The following is an 18793-nucleotide window of genomic DNA, read 5'->3' on the forward strand; positions in this document are numbered from 1 at the left end:
GAGCCATCATGGATTGCCTCTTTATATGATTTGATATTGACTGTTGTCTCTGAGCCGTCAATAAGTTATTATATTGATTTATTTTATGTTTGCTTACTGTGTCCTAGCTTCTTGTTTTGTTTTGATATGCCCAAATAGGCTGCTTGTATGAGCTAGTTTGATTATTGGCAACTTTGAAGCTCTACTTACTAGGTATGTGAGCTCAGGAGTCCGCCCACTCCTTCTGTATGGATTCAGCTCAGGTGCCCAGGTGGATAGCCACCAAGTGTGTGGTATAAACTCTCACAGCCCTAGACAGGCATGGGTGATTGGTGTAGGCACAGGCATCTGGCTGCAGTAGGGGGACACACTCCGAACAAGGCAGGGGGCTCAAGGCCACCCCCGAGTGTCCAGGAGGAAGGCACATCCCTGTTCCCTAGAGTGCATAGGTGGGTGGGTTTTGCAGCTGGACTAGGAGCACCTAATGCTGTTGGCTGTAAGGACTAGGGGACACCTCTTATTCACGGGCCCCTATCGCAGGTGGCTACGTGGTGTGGGTGGAGCCACCAGTCCTCAGGCCGCTGATGTGGGTAGGTGAAGACCCTCCTTAATGGGCAGAGCAGCGTCAAATGTCACGAACCTGCCACTTCACAGCTGAAACAGTTGAAGTTAGACATCAGGTATATACCCTGTTGTACTGCAGTAGTGAGGGCCTATGCTGTTGAGATGGACCCACACAAGTCTATGCAGGGGGAAAGGCACTCAAAGTCCATGGATCCCTTATGCCTGTGCCTAGGAAAAGGAGCTGTGCCTACCCTGGGTTCCTGGCTTAGGGGAGCTGGCAGTTTATTATTTCCCGTTATTCTGTTCACTCTCCAAGGCTGGGAGAATGGCTCTGGGCTTGTGACAGATCCTACTTCCAGCCCAGGGGACTAGGAAATTGCTGAAGCCAGTCCAGGACCCAGTGCAGAGCAGGGAGTGGGGAGGTAAATAGCAGAGAGGTTTTTCCCTAAGGGGGGTGTTTTTGATCTGTGCAGTAGGCCAGACGCAATTACTTATCTTTCGCTGGTCGAGGGCTGCTTCTCACTGGTTCTGGGTGGCTGTGTAGACTCTCTGGCACTGGTTCTCTCCCAGTGCTGAAAATGTGCCTCCCAAGCACCACTGCTTGCCTGCCTCACCGATCACCACTGAGCTGATCAGGCCTGAAGGGCTCAGGCTCTCGCCGGGGTAGGACTGGCAACTCCTCGCTGCTTCCGAACCATGTCTCCCTCCCCCTGCCACTGAGTCCGGTTCCTCAACTCTGCCTTTGAGGCTCAGGGCTCCCAGATTGTCGTATATAATTGATTCACTTGTTTTTTTCAGGTCTTTGTTGTAAGAGGGTCCACTGGAAGCATCTGACTACTCTGCCATCTTGGCCTGTATTATGTTTTAATGAAGTCCCTGAATAGTGCAAACAGTTAACACATTTGGCTGATACCCAAAATACTGGCAGTTTGAGTCCACCCAGAGATGCCTCAGGAGAAAGGCCTGGTGATCTACTTCCAAAAAAAAAAGCAGCCATTGAAAACCCTGTGGAGCACAGTTTTACTCTGATACACATTGAATCATCATGAGTTGGCATCGACTTGATGGCAATTCATTTGATATGTTTTAATATCTGGTAAAGCAAACTTGGCTTATTATACTTGTTTTTCAAAAATTTCTTATTCTTCTAGATAACTTTTAGTATCCAATTTACCCCTAAAACCATATTTTATTTTGATGAGAATCACATCAATCCTATTTTGATTTTAAAATAGTCCATCTTACCATCCAGGAACACAGATGGAACATACCTAATAATTTCATTTTAAAGACAAGACCCTGAGGATCAGAGAAGGGAAGTGGGGTAAGAGCCAGGTCTCTGATTCCCAGTCCAGCACTCTCCCCACTGCACCCTGCAGACCATCCTCCTCCCCACCGGAGGTGAATTCTGCGTCCAACCTGTGAGTCTCCAGTCCCCGCAACCACCAACCAGTTCCTGCTGGCTGTGTAGGGGTAGGGGGGCTATCCTCCTGCTTACCTGGTGGGCAGTTCTCCAGCAGGTGGACGGTGAGGGCATGAGGGCTAAACGTGGGCCGGTTGTCATTGTCATCCAGGATGGTGACCAGTAGGGCAGCTGTGCCATTGAGCAGCCCGATGTCCTCAGCCAGCAGCAGCAACTCCAGGATGGGAGGTGAGAAAGCCTCCCGGTCAATGATGACCCCTGACCTAACCGTCACCATGCCTGTCACCCAGTGCCACCAGTCAGGGAGGTATCAAGGAAAAAGGGTGCAATAGGGAGAGTGGGAAAGAGCCAAGAAGGAGGTGACAGAGAAAGATGGGGCCACGGCAGGGAAACAGGTGAAGAGAAGCAGAGAAACTTCAAGTCAACACAATGTCTCTCTTCCCTACAGGTCCAACCACCCATACTGAGTGTGCAGCTACTATGTGCCAGGCTGTGTGACCCGTGGTTTTCCTCCCTGGGTGCCCTCTGCAGTCCTCAAGAGCCCTGCCTGGGATGAGTGAGCAGGGTGGAGGACTGCCTGCCCCACTGAGTTGTGTGTCCCTCCCTGTTGCCAAATCACCCTCCTGGCCAGGACCAGACTGATGTGACCTGGTCTCTGGGAGCTTTGGGGCTGGTGTGAGGACAGGAGAGCTGCTTTGAGTACTTCTGACCGATGCTGGGGGGGTGGGTGCCTGAGCATGTTCAGTGGGAGATGGAGGGAGTGCAGTGGGCCTGCCTAGTCTGAGAATGTGTGCACCAGTGGGTCCCGCCTGTCATTTCCAAACCTCTTCCTGAGTCCTTCTGCCTGTTACAACCCCCCTGGGGGGAGGGCTAATCCAGCTGCTACATGGGGGCTCTGGGCTGGAGAAAGAGGGTTCGGGATCCAGCACTAAGAAGGCAAGCCCCAGCTCTTGCAGTGGGGCCACACCCACCCTAGCAGGGGAGACTCAAGCCAGGTAGGGGTGGTGGCAGGTGGTGGTGGCAGAGGAGGCCTCACCAGTGCTGTTGTTGATGTCAAAGAGGCCACTCTGGGCACCCAGCAGTTGGTAGGTCACCACGGCATAGATATCCTGGTCCGCATCCAGGGCCAGGATGGGCCCATTGAGCACTGTGATAGGGGTCCCTGGGCCAAGGGGAGAAGGGTCACTGCAGGGCCGACCCGGCCCCGGCCCTCCCCCCTCCCTGCCCTTCCCGGTGAACCATGGCTGATGATGGATGAGAGGGGAGAGTGGAGGGGAGAGGGAGGAGGGGAGGTCCCGGGGGTGGGAAGGGGCTGCGGCAGCCTTGGCAGACTGAACGCAGATGCCTGGGGAGCGGCCTCAAAGCCCTGCTGGGGAAAAAACACAACAGCGGTGAGCAAGCCCTTGGGCCCGCCCTGAGCCCTGCCTGCCTTCCCAGCAGCCTTTGAGGCTGGCCACTCCTGGGAGGGTCTGGGGGCTCCCTGACATCACCTTCCCGTGTGCGGGCCCTGCCTGGGTTTGCACACACAGCCCAGTCTGCCTACACATGTGTGCCCAATGCTCTATGCACAGGAGTTCCTATACCTGACTAGGAATATAGTGTGCGCACACACGTGGGAACACTCATAAGGTGATTCACCTGGTCGTGGGTGTGTCTGCCTCTGCAGGTGTGCATATTTGCAAGCGTGAGTGCATGGTGTAGGCACCCATGCCTACGTACGTCTGCACGTGGGTAAGCTCACACATGTGCCAGATACAGACACAATGGCACGTGTGCGAGCATACACACAGGCGAGGCTGAAGAATCAAGTGCACGCTGACGCCCAGCAAGAGACTAGAAGTGTTTCAGCTCGTCTCTGACTCGGCATTTGAGCTTCAGGGAGAGGAGGCTGGAGGAGTGGGGGCATCGCCTCTGGGGACTTTGTTCCTTTGAATGGGGGTATGAGGAAAGGGTCATGCTGATCTACTCAGGGCCTGACCCTCACCTCTGATTACAGCCAATCCTCACACCTTAAACGCCCTCTGGAGGGGGCAGTGCTCTCAGACCACACTGGGGACTCATGACCACAGCTAGCTATCTCTTCCAACCAGAAGCCTTTCTAAGAAGCCTGGCGGCCTGGCCAACCAGCCCCTCAGTGCTGTGCCCCTATCTTCCCTCCTGTGCCCTCCCACACCTGTCAGGGTCTGTGTTCAGGCCTCCCCAGCCAGGCCTCAGCAGGGCCCCCATCGGGCAGGAGATGGGTCCTCAGGTATCCGAGGTCCCAGTGGTGCCTGGCAGTGGCAGGGGTTCCCAAGTGGGCCCAGCACCTACCAGCGGGAGAGTTCTCCATCACCTCAGCCTGGTAGGTGCTCTCAGTAAAGAGGGGGTGGTTGTCATTCTCATCCGAAAGGAAGATCAGCAGAAAGTCAAAATCCTGTGGGGGGCAGGGTACAGGGCAGGTTGTAGGCCATATTCAAGCAAAGCACCAGAGTAGGAGTGGGGCTAGGAGGTTGGTGGGGGGTTTAGGGCACAGAGGTAGATGATTAAAAAGCCCAAACCAGGGGTCCACAGACCTGGGTTCAAGCCCCTGCTCTGCTAGCAGCTCACTGGGTGGCTTTGGACAAGTCATTTCCCCTGTCTGGGCCTCAGTTTTCCAGTCTGGCAAATGGGGATGTTAACTCCTTCATGGGCATATTGTGAAGTTCACAGGAGACAGTGGGCGTGAAAGGTATTTAATCGTGTCCCATCTTGTTAAGGATGGGTTTCAGGCAGGAAGATGAGTCTTGTTTTTGACACCTAAAGGCCTGCCTGATGCCGGATCAGAGCTCACTCAAACCCTCACCCCCTGCCACACTTTATACCTTTCAAACCGCATTTGCATTCCTGTCTCTTGGGATTCTCAGGACCCCTGGGAACCATCTCCATTTCAGAACTGAGGAAACCAAGGCCCAGAGAGGGGATGTGACCCCTCGAAGCCACAGGATGAGTTAGCAGCTGAGTGGGGACTAGAACCCAAGTCTCCCAATTCCCACTTCTTAATGCTGCTTCTTCCCAGGATAACCCAGGCCCCTCCTAAAGCACCGGCGGACGAGGGAACAAATGAGGGCAAGGAGGAGAGAAAGGGGGAGGTAGGAAGCGAGAGAAGGAGGGAAGGCAGAGGAGCACAGAACAAGAGGGGCAGGTGGCTGATGAGTACCTGCAGCTGGAAGGCTCCACTGGCTAGATAGATGGGGAAACTGAGGCCCAGGAAGGGCAGTGGCTTGTTAGTCAGGAGCAGAGCTGAGCTAAGCCCAGGGCCAGGGAGTCCCGGCCAGGGCTCTGCTCCAGACCTCATGGGCTGGTGAGAGAGACCCCCACCTCCAAAGGGGCTGTTTGCTGTGCAGCATCTACCGCCTCTTAGTAAAGAGAGTCAACTTCTTTGTTTTTTGAGGGGAAAGCCAACTGGAAAACCCAGTTCTTCCAGGACTCAGAGAATATGTTTGTGAGTGCGTGCATGCCATGTGCACACACAGCTGTGGTGTGTGCCCAGGGAGGAAAAATAACAGCTGGTATTTATTGAGTGTTTGCCACCTGTCAGGTAATGTGCTGAATACTCGAAATATACTGGCTCCTTCGATCCTCTACACAACTTCGGGGTAGGTGGTATCATCATTTTGCAGGAGAGAAGATGAACGCCGAGAGAAATTAACCTGCCAAAGCCATACGCCTATGACAGGCAGCACTGGGATTTGAATCCAGCACTTGGCTGACGCCAAAACCTGTGCATTTAACTCCGGGGCCATGCTGTCTCCTGGAGGGGAGATGTTGTATCTCTCTGTTTGCCAACACCCACCCCTGCTCCCACCCGGGCCTCCAGTCTCACCCTCCTGGCTATGCGTGGGTTCTCCGGGTTGTCCTTCACAGAGATGGTCAGCTTGTACTCTGGGATCCGCTCACGGTCCAGGGGCCGGTTCACGGTGATGATCCCTGTCTGGGATGTGGAGGGCTGGTGAGCTGAGTAGTGATCTCTTCCCAACACTGGGCTCTAACCCACAAACGCCCCCCTGCTCTGCCTGCAGCTCTGGGGATGGCTGTAAATTCCCTCCCTAAATCACCAAAGATACAGTCTAGAAGGCCAAGTCTGGCCTAGACCTGCAGGGTCTTGCCAGGGCGCAGTGACCCTCCGATGCTCAGGTCTTGCTGCCTCAAAGGGATGGACCCTCTGATGACCCCGTGGTGGGGCAGCCTGGTCACATTCCAAGAGGCCAAGTGGGGACTTCCTGGTGCATCTTGGTACGGACCAATCAGGTGGACTAGAGGCCCTGGCACCACCTCTGCACATGATAAGCCTCAGGGATGAGAGGGAGGCAGGGCTGGCTCTAGGTGGACCCCAGAGATGGCTCAGCTGGGGAATCCAAGATTCCATGCTTCCTCTAGAGATTCCCTCATCCCAGTGGAAGGAGAAGGCCTGATGAGAGACTGAAACAGAAGGAGCCCAGGCAGCAGCAGTAGAAACTAAGGCCCTAGGGAAGGGTCCTCTTTGGTAGGGACACCCTGGTGGGCCTTCCCGGGTCAGGCTTGGCTGTACCGTGGCACTGATGAAGAAGGCCTGCTCGCGGTTGCCAGCAGTGATGTTGAAGGTGAGCAGCGCGTTGCAGCCACTGTCAGCATCACTGGCCAGGATGTGGGCGACAGAGCTGGAGACGGGGGTGTTCTCACTGATGGTGATGTTCATGGGCAGGTTCAGCAGCACGGGGTCATTGTCATTGATGTCCAGCACCTGGATCCCCACCAGCATCTGGAGGCCAGGGGAGGAGGGGAGAGGAGGTGGTGCAGGAGCAGGACAAGAAGAAAAGGGAGGTCGGGGGAGAGAGGGTGGTGGGAGAAGAAGGGAGAGGAAGAGAAAGTGATGGTGGACATGGCGGCAGAGGAGAGGAGATGACGGAAAAGATGGAGCAGGACAGCAGAGGTGTGGTAATGGAGGAGCAGAAGGTGGAGTTGGTGGTGGAGAAGAAAGAGGAAGAGGAAGAAAAGGATAATTAAAAAGGCAAAAGAGGGAAGCAGGAAAGGTCAAAGGGGGGAGTCGGGGGAGAGGGAGGGATACGGAAGGACAGCGGCTGGGCAGGGGCTGGGTGCAGAGGCTCGGCTGTGGGGGATGGTGAGGAGCACACTAATGGTGAGCCCTGAGAGGACTCGGGGGTCTGCTAAGGGTGCTAAGGTCTGCCAGGAGGGTAGCTGTGTTTACAGATGAAGACGTGTCCTGGCTGTCAGTGGAGTCTCTCTAGAGTGTGCAGGAGGTGGTGGGGTAAAGCCAGTGGAAGGGGGCCCCCAGGCTCACCGTGGAGCTGAGCGGGGGCACGCCCCTGTCGCGGGCACAGATGGTCAGGTTGTAGAAGGCAATGGTCTCCCGGTCCAGTTCCACATCCTTCCGGACCCGCAGCACCCCCTCTACAGGAGAGATGAGAAACTCCCCTGGGTATGCCCAGAAGAGGCAAGAGTTAACAGGCACGGCCAGGAGCTATGGAGAGCCCAGGCCTTTTCCTGCTCCCTCTAGCAAGCCCTACTCTCCAAGAGTGGGCCCCCAGCTTCGATCCTCATGGGACCTGCCAAGGGCTGGGAAGTGCAGAGGTGAGAGGAACAGGTAACTGCCAGGGGTGCAGGTGGGCATGGGCCGCTTACACCCCTCATGTGCCTGTGATGCCAGACCAATTGGTTCCTTTCTGGGCCTGGTCTCCCCATCTGTAGGACAGACAGGGTCACTTCTTCCTATCTGTACAATGGGCAGGCCAGGGACTAACCCTGGTTAAGAGGGTTAAGTTGAAAAAGTGAGGGCTTTCTTTCTACAGTCCCTGGATGGCACAAACAGTTGAGCATTTTGCTGCTAACCAAAAGGTTGGCAGTTCGAGTCCACTCAGAAGCACCTTGGAAGAAAGGCCTGGCAACCTGTTTCTGAAAAATCAGTCACTGAAAACCCTAGGGAGCACAGTTCTACTCTGACACACATAGGGTCACCATGAGTTGAAGTCTACTTGATGCCAACTTCTTTTTTTCTTGCTTTCTACACAAGTACCTTCTTTCTAAGGAGCCATGGTGGCACACCAGTTAAATGCTCGGTTGCTAACTGAAAGGTTGGCAGTTCGAACCCACCCATCAACTCTGCGAAAGAAAGACCTGGTGATTTGCTTCCATAAAGATTACAGCCTAGAAAACCCTACTGGGCAGTTCTACTCTGACACACATAGGGTTGCTATGAGTCAAAATCAATTCAACAGCACTTAACAACAACAACAACACCCTCTTTCTAATCCCCATTGATCAGAAATGGATTATTGAAGGTCTCAGGAACTTTTTAATGTGTGATCCCTCCTAGATACCACGTCTCGTTTGAAAAAAAAAAAGGATATTGGAGCAGGGCAAAGCTTAACAAAAAGGAATGTCTTGCTAATGGTGAAGGCAGGCACCGGGGCAGGACAGAGTAGGAGAGGTAAGCCCCCACTGCCCTCCATGCATCCCAGGTGGAGTGAGAGGGCTCTCCCAGGCTGTGGTGGTCCCTTAGCCCTAGTCGGCCCTGACTTCCTTTCCCTGACTGTTTGGAAGAACCTTCAGCTGGCCCTTTGGCTCAGCCCTTGTCCTGGCCTGGCTGAGTGGCCAGATGTCTGAGAATGTCTGAGAACAAGAAACTCGATTCTCAGACTCTGAGTTGGAAGGGACCTCAAAGATAATCCTTTGGAAAATGAAACGGGTCCAGAGAAAGGTAGTGACTTATCCAAGCTCCCACAGCAAGTTAATGAAAGAACAGGATTTGAACCCAGGGCTCTGGGTCTTGGCCCACTGCACCCCATGGGCTTGTCGTCTTTCCAGACCACACCACTCAGAGTTGACCAGGGCAGGAGGTGCGGGAGGAAGGGAGGGGTGAGAAAAAGGAGGGGTTGGAGGGCGAGGGGCAGATGGAAAGGGAGCTGGGGGGCAAGTGGGAGCCCGGTTGGAGTGGTGACATTAGACGGGGTGAGGTTCTGGCAAGAAGAAAAGGAAGGGAAGGTGAGCAGGGAGTGGGGAGAGCCTGAGGAAGAGGGGTGGCCTTTTTGCTCTGCCCCGGGAACTGGGAGGAAGTTACTTTGACAAGTGGGGATATGAGGCCCAGAGTGGGGTATTCACTTGTCCAAGGGCACACAGCACCAGGGCAGGGAAATTACAAAGGCCCAAGCTCCCCAGGTTTTCTCTGCCTGCTTCTTCACATCCCACCCCACCATTCCCAACACCCAGCTCCTACTGCTTTGATTTACAAATGGCCCGACAAGCGCCACCTGCAGCTGGGGCTTCCCACTGGCCCTTCCGCCCTCAGCCCCTCCTCGGCCCCCACACATTTGGCCCTGTCTGGAGGGGTGGAAGTGGCCTGAAGCAGAATTTCCTGAGCCTGGTACTCCAAGGTCTCCAAAGAACTGGGGATTCCCTTCCTAGGGGTTTCTGAGCCCTGTCTCAGTTCCTGGCCAAGTGCTCACAGATGGCCTCCTGCCCTCTCTACAAAGCCAGGGAAGACCCCACCCCCACTCCTTGAAGGAAGGGAAGGGGTTCCTGAAGGCTCAGAGAAGAAAGGCTCAGGGGATGGGGGCGCTGGACCCAGGCTAGACTGGACACAATGTCAACTCGAGGGGAGCAGGCAGGTCAAAGGACCTTGTATTGCAAATGATCCTCCTCCCCAGCTTGCCTGGGGCCTGAACTCCCCACCCACTCCACACCTTCTGGAGACAGGATGCTAAAGCATAGGCTTAGATTCTTTCATATCCAGGTCTGCATCCTAATTTCACTACTGTGTGCCCTTGGGCATGTTACGGAGCCTTGATGTTCTCATCTGGAAGATGGGGCTAATCAAGAGTTGCCTTGGCAGGGTTGTGCTGATAATGGACAAAGCCTGTCCACCTTATGGGTGCTAGATGCAGGGCTGCTCTTGGTATCATGATGGGAGCCTGAAAGGGAGCCCAGGCAGTGGCAGGAACTGGGAGCTATCAGGAGGTTGAGGATGTAAGAAAGGAGCCCAAATCGTGGGCCTAACCAGAAGGGACATTGGCAGGTCCTGAGAAGGCTGGGCTTGGCGGGAGAGGCTGCAGTGGGCTTGGCCTGCTTCCCATCTGTTCTTTGGCTACATGTCCTCCTTGGAGCTGCGAGAGCCCACCCCCCCTTGATGTGTCCCTAAGCTCAGGCTGCAGGTGGGAGGGTAATCTGTAAGCTGGGTGGCCTTGAGCATGTCACTTCACCCAGTGGTGTGTGGCTAAACAGGCCCTCTGGGCTGTGCTCCTCACAAGTGGTGAGAATGCCCACCTTCCTCTGCCCTCTAGGAAGAAGCTCTGTATTTTCTATCAGATCTCAGAGAGGTCTAAGACTTTCTCCAGGGCTACAAACCTCTGTCCCCAGATTTCACAGTGTTCTCCTATATCCCTGTGAAGAAAGGGTGAGCAGGATATTATTTCCATCATCTTATGGATGAGGAAACTGAGGCCTAGAGAGAGATCACACAAAGCTGGGGCCAACTGCCTTGAGACCTCCCTTGAGACCTGTCCTGCTCTTAAGTAGGATGGGGGAGAGGCCCTCTGGGTCGTGTCCACCCCTGCCGCCCAGTTCAGGCCCTACTCACCCAGGGGGTCTCCATCCACGATGCTGTACTCCACCTGGCCGTTGGGGCCTGAGTCCCGGTCGTGGGCCAGGAATGTCCACACTCTGGGCCCCGGCTGGCCCTCAGTGACATCAAATGGCCCCTCGTAGTCCCGGGGGAAGGTGGGCACGTTGTCATTGATGTCATTCACATTTACAAGCACCTGAGGTGGTGGACAAGCTTAGCCAGGGGTTGTGTCCCAGCCAGCCCTGGGGCTGGCCTAGCCCCTCGCTGGCCTCAGCTCCCGCACTGTAAACTGGACCCAATAATCCTGCCTTCTGAGGCTAATGCAAGAATCCTAAGGGATGATGGAAGTGGAAGGGCCTTTTAAGCTATGCATGTGGAAGAGTTATTATTGTCAAAGACTTTTAATGAACATGCTAATCATATTAATAATAATGCTATGAACTTCTAGTTATCACTGTATTCTGCTCATTTTACATGGTCTTATTTGTTTTTCCCACACTCTGAAAGGCAGCTTTATTATCCCCCTTTTGCAGATGAGGAAATTGGAGCTCAGGAAGGTTAAGCGACTTGCCTAGGGTCACACACCACTAGGAGGTGGAGAAGCAGGGATATGAACCTCTGCTGGTTTAACCAGAGTTTGTGCTCTTCCCATGAAGTCAGGAAGGCAGGTGCCATGACCTGTCTGATAGATGTAGCCACACAGAGTGGTTCAGTGACTTCCTCAAATACACACAGCCAGTTTGAGTTGCTGAGACTAGGGCAGGGCTCTTAGATTTAGGCATTTCCCCTGGACACTCAATCTTTCTTCCTCCTGCTGTGGAATTTTCTGGGTGCAGTCCTCTCCCCACCCTTAAGTGGGGGTGTGTTCCCCTCCACCCACCGTGGTGGTGGAGGTGAGGCGGTGGGACAAGATGGGGCACTGGTCTGTGGCGCTGACGATCAGGGTGTAGCGGCCATGGCTGATCTCGTAGTCCAGTTCCTTCGTGGCACTGATAACACCCTGGGTGGGGACAGAGAGGAAGAGTAGATCAATGAATGGTGGGTCTGAGCACCCTGGGAATCAGCTCCTTCATGGGGTACCCTCTGACCACCCTAGGAACTAGGCCCTGACCTCCTGGCCATGGTGGTGAACCCCCGTTGCCCTCTAGACCAGACCCCACCCTACCTGAGCTTTTCATTCTCCCAGCACTAGCTGCCCCCCAAGTTTCTTTCCAGACTCCATCTTCTCTCCCCACCTCCCATGATGTCACTGGGCTCTCCACCAATCCGTGCCCCTCCTCCTGGACCCTGCCATCAGCTGCTGACCGTTTGTCTGTTGATGCGGAAGGTGTTGATGATGTTGCCTGACACAATGGTGTAGGTCACCGTGCCATTGGGCCCCTCGTCCAGGTCCAGCGCCTGGATGGTGATGAGGCTGGCATTGATAGTGTCCGGGCCCTCATCCAGCAGCACCTCATAGTGGGGCTGCTGGAACACAGGTGCGTTATCATTCTCGTCCACAATGGTCACATACACATGGGTGGTGGCCTGTGGAGAAGAGCAGGGTCAGGTTCCTTGGTCAGGTGGCTAGAGGGGTTGAGGTGGAGCTAGCTGGATATTCTCCTAGGCTGAACTCACTCAGTGTGACCCCACCTCAGAAAGAATGAGAGGGAGGGAAGTCACAGGCTGGTGGAGGAGAAAGCATATGTTGCTGTTATCTTAGTTGAGTTGACCCCTGACTCATGGTGACCCCATACTCAGTGGAATGAGACGTTGCCTGGACAATGTTCTGTTGTGAACTATAGGGTTTTCATTGGCTGATTTTTGGAAGTAGATCACCAGGCCTTTCTTCCTAGTCCATCTTAGTCTGGAAGCTCCACTGAAACCTGTTCAACATCATAGCAACATGCAAGCCCACCACTGACAGACGGGTAGTGGCTACACATGAGGTGTATTACCCGGTAATCAAACCTAGGTTGCTCACATGGAAAGCAAGAATTCTACCACTGAACCATGAAAGTATATGACATTTTTTTAAAGCCACCGAGATATAAAACAAAACAAAAACAAAAAATGAAAGAAAGCACATGAGGTTCCACTAAGAAACCAATCTAGGTAACTGCTTAAGTCCAGGATGGCACTAGTACCACCACTTCTCTGTCTAGTGCCCATGGCAGACATCACCAATCAATCATAACACTGCTGAAGTCCTTCTCAGCACTGTGACCTAGTGATTAAAACTGGTATATGAGATGAACTCCAGTAGTCACCCCCAGACCACAGCTTTGCCTGGTCCAGGGCCTTACTGACCCTGGGCTTCCTGCCAGACCACATGAGGCAAGAATGGAACACTTAAGCCCAACACAATATTTAAACTTCACTCACTGTTCATATAGATGGAAGAAATACATGTTTTCGGCATTTTTAAGGGGGAAGACATTGGATTTGGGGATTTTTCACGAGCTGTGAAAAAGTAAACTCACAAACACGACTTCATTGCAAGAACAGTTTCTGCCACATGCACACCTGTGATTGACCATCTCTGGCTGACACTTGAGCCAATCAGACCACAAGGAATTCCCACCAGTCAGAACTTAGTGATCAGCACTCCAGAACCAATAGTAATGACTAATGTGGCACTTTACAAGCAGAATTGTTGTTGTTGGCTGTCATCAAGTCAGCCCCTGACTCACGGCGGCCTCATGCACAATGGAACAAAGCATTGCCCGGTCCTGTTCCATCTGCATGATCAGTTGGGGATCAAACTGTTGTGATCCACAGAGTTTTCACTGGCTGGTTTTTGGAAGTAGATCACCAGGCCTTTTTTCCTAGTCCATCTTAGTCTGGGAGCTCTGCTGAAACCTGTTCAGCATCATAGTTAACACGCAAGCCTCCACTAACAGGTAGTGGCTGCGCATGAGGTGCACTGGCCAGGAATCAAACCCAGGTCTCCCACGTGTAAGGTGAGAATTCTACCACTGAACCACCAACGTCCCCCTCACAAGGAAATTAGCCATGCACTGGTATTCTCCGACCCTCTCCCTGGCATCCTCTATTCTCCACCTTTCTCCACTTGGGAGGATGTTTCCTTTGGACTGCCTCACCTGGGCTCCCTTCTGTCTGGCTTCCCAATGGGTTTGGCCAATAGGAGGTCCTGGCAGAAAACAGGACGAGGGACGAGAGAGTGGTGGGGGCTTATGGCCCACACTCCCTCCTTCCCTCACTGCAGTTCTGCCAGTGGCTCAGTTTTCCTGTAAGGAGGTCCCTCTGTCATTGCTCCAGCTCTCACTGAGCTCCAGGGACATCATCTCCTCTTCTTGCCCCTTTGGACTTGGAGGTGGCAATGGCTTCCTGCAGTTGCTATGTCCTGGTGCTTCATCACCCCTCTGTCAACAGTCCCTCCATCAAACTTTCCAGTTGAGCCCTGAGTGTGCTGTTTCCTGCCAGGACCTTGAAAAATCCAGACCACAATTAGTGACTATACTGGGTTGAACAGTGTCCTCCCAAAAATTCACATCCACCAGAACCTCAGGATGTGACCTTATTTGTAATTAGTTAAGATGAGGTCATACTGGGTTAGAGTGGGCCCTAAATCAAATGACTGGTGTCCTTGTAAAAAGAAGATGTGAAGACACGGAGACACACAGGGAAAAGACCACGTGAAGACAGAGACACAGGGAGAATGTCCCATGAAGACACAGAGACACCCAGGGAAAAGACCACGTGAAGAGACAGAGACACACAGGGAGAATGTCCTGTGAAGACACAGAGACACACAGGGAAAAAACCACGTGAAGACAGAGACACACAAGGAAAAGACCACGTGAAGACACAGAGACACACAGGGACAAGACCACCTGAAGACAGAGACACACAGGGAAAAGACCACCTGAAGACAGAGACACACAAGGAAAAGACCACCTGAAGACAGAGACACACAGGGAGAATACCCCGTGAAGACACAGAGACACCCAGGGAGAATACCCCGCGAAGACACAGAGACACATAGGGAAAAAGCCACATGAAGACAGAGACAACAAGGAAAAGACCACGTGAAGACACAGAGACACACAGGGAGAACACCATGTGACGATGGAGGCAGATGCAGCTGCAAGTCCAGGAGCACCAATGATTGCTGCGACCACCAGAAGCTAGGAGAGAGGCATGGAGTAGATTGTCCCTCAGAGCTTCTAGAAGGAACTAACCCTGCCGACACCTTGATTTGGGACTTCTAGCTTCTGGAACTGTGAGAGAATACATTTCTGCTGTTTTAAGCCACCCAGATTGTGGTACTTTGTTATGACAGCCCTCAGAAACTAATAGAGAAGACTAATGATAAAATAATAAGGCTATAACAACTGCAAGGATGTCTGCGTAGAGAGAATGTGACTAGGCTGTTGCCAAGGCTGGGACTAGAAGACAGGTGATACAAAAAGTCAAATGCAGACAACTTGTGTGCAACTTTTTCCTTGGGCCTGATTAGCTCTGGGGCCACCTCTGCAGGGACAGACAGACGGACAAGGGGTCTGGACCCAGGGAGGCTGGCAGTGCCCCTGGAAAGGCGATGATTCCTCTGAGCTGGAGTCCTGGCTCTTTGGGAGGTGTGTTGGGTGGTTGCTGAAAACTGTTTTCAAAGCAGGTTGGGTTGGCAGCCTTGAAATGGAGCGGTGTGACCTTGAACAGGCCACTTCCCCTCACTGGGCCTTTTCTGTCTGTTAAATAAAGGACTTGACTTGATCTCTAGAGTCTCTCCTAGTTCAGACGTTCTGGGGTTCTGGTCTCTCGTCATTAGTCGCGTGGACTAAAATCCACCATAGGGGAGGCATTCCTTTGGGTCTGAGAGTCTCGCTGAATCTTTATTAGAATTCTAACACTCAGGGAGAAGAAATGCATTATTTTAACTTTTCTCAAACTTTCCCCCCAAAGATTGGAGAGGGAGCTTGCACTGAGTCACGGGGAATAATGTGAAGTATCAGTCTCAAGAATGAAATGTCTTTGAAATCTCTCATGTTACCTTTGCAATCACATATGGAGTTTATATCCTTCTCCATAATGTATTAGTGGCTGTTCTCATTAAAAATAGTGTGGGGGCATGATCTCACATATATGAAATAGGCAAATATATCGAAACTGAAGTTTATTAGTGGTTACCAGTGGTGAGAGGGGGGTGGGGGAGGAGGGGTTTGCTTAGGGGGCACTGAGTTTCTGTTAATGGTGGTGAATGATTTGGAAAACAACAGTGATAATGGTTGTACAACATGAAGAATGTAATCAATATTACTGAATTATACATGTAAAAATTGTTGAATTGGCAAATGTTTTGTTATATATGTATTTCACACACACACACACACACACACACACAAATAGTGGTACCCAAACCAAACCAAACCAAACCGATTGCCGTCAAGTCAATTCCGACTCATAGCGACCCAACAGGACAGGGCAGAGTTGCCCCATAGGGTTTCCAAGAAGCGGCTGGTGGATTCAAACTGCTGACCTTTTTGGTTAGCTGCCGTAGCACGCTGTAGCTCTTAACCACTGTGTGGCCAGGGCTCCATCAAACAGTGGTAGGAGCCCTCAAATATCTGAGTACTTACCTGATAGCTCTGCGCGGCTCTGCGTGAGCTCTCACCCCTATGGAAGCCCAGCACTGAGTGCCCCTGAGCTCCCCCTCTGCCAGCAAGAGCTTGGGGCTACAGGGAAGGGGTTGGATTCCAGCCTCTCAGGGGAGGGCAGGGGTGCTGACATGTCCCACTTTCCCAAATGCACCTCTCAGACTCTCTGGAAGTGGATCTAACCATTGTGCAGGCTGTGTGTGTAGTGGGGGCGATGTCTCGTAGAGCCACCCACGCAGCCCCTCCTGCTCTGAGGCCAGTCCTGGGCTTGGGTGGGGGAAGGTGGGTCTAACCTCCTCTGGCTTCTACAGCGAGGAGGAAGTCAGTGTCCCAAAAAGCTGTCTCAGCTGGCCCCTCCTGCCCTACCCTGGCATTGAGGAAACAGGGCTTGAGGTTTCTGGGGCATGCCCTCACCTTGAGTAATCCCTCCACCCCTCACAGATGCCTGCATCTCACCCTTATGCAACCCCAGGAGGCTCAGGGGAGGGTAGTGCGATGGGAGGAAGGAAGTGGGAGGGAGGCTGGGCCGGGCTCGGTTGCTCTAGCACCCCCCGGGGAAGGGCTTGGCTGGGTAGCTCCTCCCTTCCCCCCAGTCCCAGGCTCTCAGCACCTACCTACTAGGCCCCGGGGTAGAAGGAATCTGGTTTCAAGGGTGGTCTGGGCAAGGCCAGGCCAGGAAGGGGCTGGGGGAGAGGGGAGAGGTGCTCTATGGTCCTCCTCGGTGACCCGGGACAGGCCAGAGGACAGCTGAGGTGGCAAGAAAGCCCAGTGGCCACCTGGTTTCAGTGCCAGCTTTGCACCTTCTCTAGGTGAGAGAAAGCGCACACTGAGGCAGCAGGAAGGCTCCTGCCATCTCCCAGGTGGGGTTACAAGGTCAGGGCTATGCCCAAGGATCTGAGGTTTGTCCCACCGGCCATCCCATTGGGTTTCCCTGGCTCTTGGGGGGCTGAGCTTACACAAGGTCACCTCTGTTGTGGCTTTCTCCCGCCCCAGGAGCGAAGGCAGGGAGGACATCCTTAAGAGCTCCCAGGGAACCCGTGACCTGAATCAGGCCACCCACGGGGCATCCAGAATTCCAGGTTCCCATTCAGCCTCATTCCCCTGATTCCTGATGCAGCTGGACTCCGACTGTTCTCTTCCTTCAGCCTGGGGGTTGCCTGAGCTCAGGGTCCTTAAAGGGCCAACAAAGCCCCTGGGGGCTTCAGCCAGGCTGCCATAAGCTAGGTAAAATGGCTGGGCCCTTTCCTCTCCCTGAGCCCTGGCCCCAGCCACGGCCACCTCTGCTCCTCCATCCAGGCAATCATTCCTCACTCATCCATGTATTCATTAGTTTGCCATCCAGCTAAGGGTGCATTGGAGCTCTGGTGGGGCAGTGGGTAAGAGCTACGGCTGCTAACCAAAAGGTCGGCAGTTCGAATCTACCAGCCACTCCTTGGAAACCCTATGGGGCAGTTCTACTCTGTCCTACAGAGGTGCTATGAGTCGGAATCGACTCAATGGCAACGGTTTATTTTTCAAGAGTGCATTAGATACCCTCTCCATGCCCAGCTTTGTGCCAGGGACTCCGAACATCAGGAAAAGGCCCTGATCCCTCACAGCTCACAGTCTAGCTTGGGAGGGTAGACGAGCCCAGGCTCTTCGCCAGGTTGGTAACCCTAGGCTTGGTGTGACAGCTGGATGGGGGTGCAAGGACTGGAGGGGGTCAGGGGAGAGCCAGAACACTTGTGAAGGGGAAAGAACTTGACCTGAGCCCTGAAGGATGAGAAGAATTTAGACAAGAGGAGAGGAGAGACCTCCTCAGTGACGCTGACAGGCTGGGTAGGGGCACAAGAGCAGAGGTGAAAATGCAGGAGTGTGTTCTGCAGACACCGAGGCACCAGGGATGGAGAGTTGGTATAAAGTGGGAGGTAAATCTGGGGCCCCGTGAGGGAGAGGAGCTGGGATGATATCCTACAGGCACACTAACAAATGCTGACACACGTGTGTCTCTGTGTAGGATGTGCCGAGCTGTGCGTAAGCCTGCACCTGTTCAGTGTGGTGTGTGTGTGCGCACAGGGTGTCCCTGGGCCCGCCCAGGTTCTGAATCTTACAGCCAAGCCTCCCCCAACTTGACTAGCTCTTTACAAAGGTCAGATTTCATTTATTCATTCATCCATTCATTCCTTTCAGCATTTATCATATACCAGGCCCTGGGCTGAGTTGAGTGGTATAGGGTAAAAGTCCTTGCCCCAGAAAACTCAAAGGCTGGTGGGTGAGGTCAGACACAAACTATGATCATTAGAAATGGTACTAAGTTAATGGAAGCTCCATAGACTCATACAAACTCCCTGAGGGACCAAGTTTCTGGGCTGAGAGCTGTGGGGACCATGGTCCCGGGGAACATCTAGCTCAAATGGCATGACACAGTTTATAAAGAACATGTTCTACATTCTGCTTTGGTGAGTAGCATCGGGGGTCTCAAAAGCTTGTAAGTCTGTGGTGAAGGCTAAGACAGTACACATTACTGGGGAAACCAGCACAACTTGTACAAGGAAAGGTCGTGGAAGCTCCGTAGACACTTCCAAACTCCCTGAGGGACTGAATTGCTGGGCGGGGGGCTGTGGGGACCATGGTCTCGGGGAACATCTAGCTCAATTGGCATAACACAGTTTATAAAGA

The 18793-nt window shown here is 53.2% G+C and overlaps 1 protein-coding gene across 1 annotated transcript in view; it reads right to left on the bottom strand.

The window, feature by feature from the left end:
- Positions 1-7332, bottom strand: part of LOC111821796 (cadherin-23-like) — a 24252-nt gene extending 16920 nt beyond the window's left edge. The window contains exons 1-6 of the mRNA XM_023737724.1: positions 7263-7332; positions 6513-6722; positions 5808-5915; positions 4277-4379; positions 3003-3128; positions 2042-2245 (exon numbers count right to left, since the gene is read on the bottom strand). Coding sequence (XP_023593492.1) covers positions 2042-2245; positions 3003-3128; positions 4277-4379; positions 5808-5915; positions 6513-6722 — 751 coding nt within the window. The 5' untranslated portion in view covers positions 7263-7332. The remainder of the gene's footprint in view (positions 1-2041; positions 2246-3002; positions 3129-4276; positions 4380-5807; positions 5916-6512; positions 6723-7262) is intronic.
- Positions 7333-18793: the final 11461 nt, after the last annotated feature.

Source organism: Trichechus manatus, unplaced genomic scaffold (genome assembly GCF_000243295.1).
Source record: "Trichechus manatus latirostris isolate Lorelei unplaced genomic scaffold, TriManLat1.0 scaffold00106, whole genome shotgun sequence".
In the NCBI taxonomy this organism is placed as follows: domain Eukaryota; kingdom Metazoa; phylum Chordata; class Mammalia; order Sirenia; family Trichechidae; genus Trichechus; species Trichechus manatus.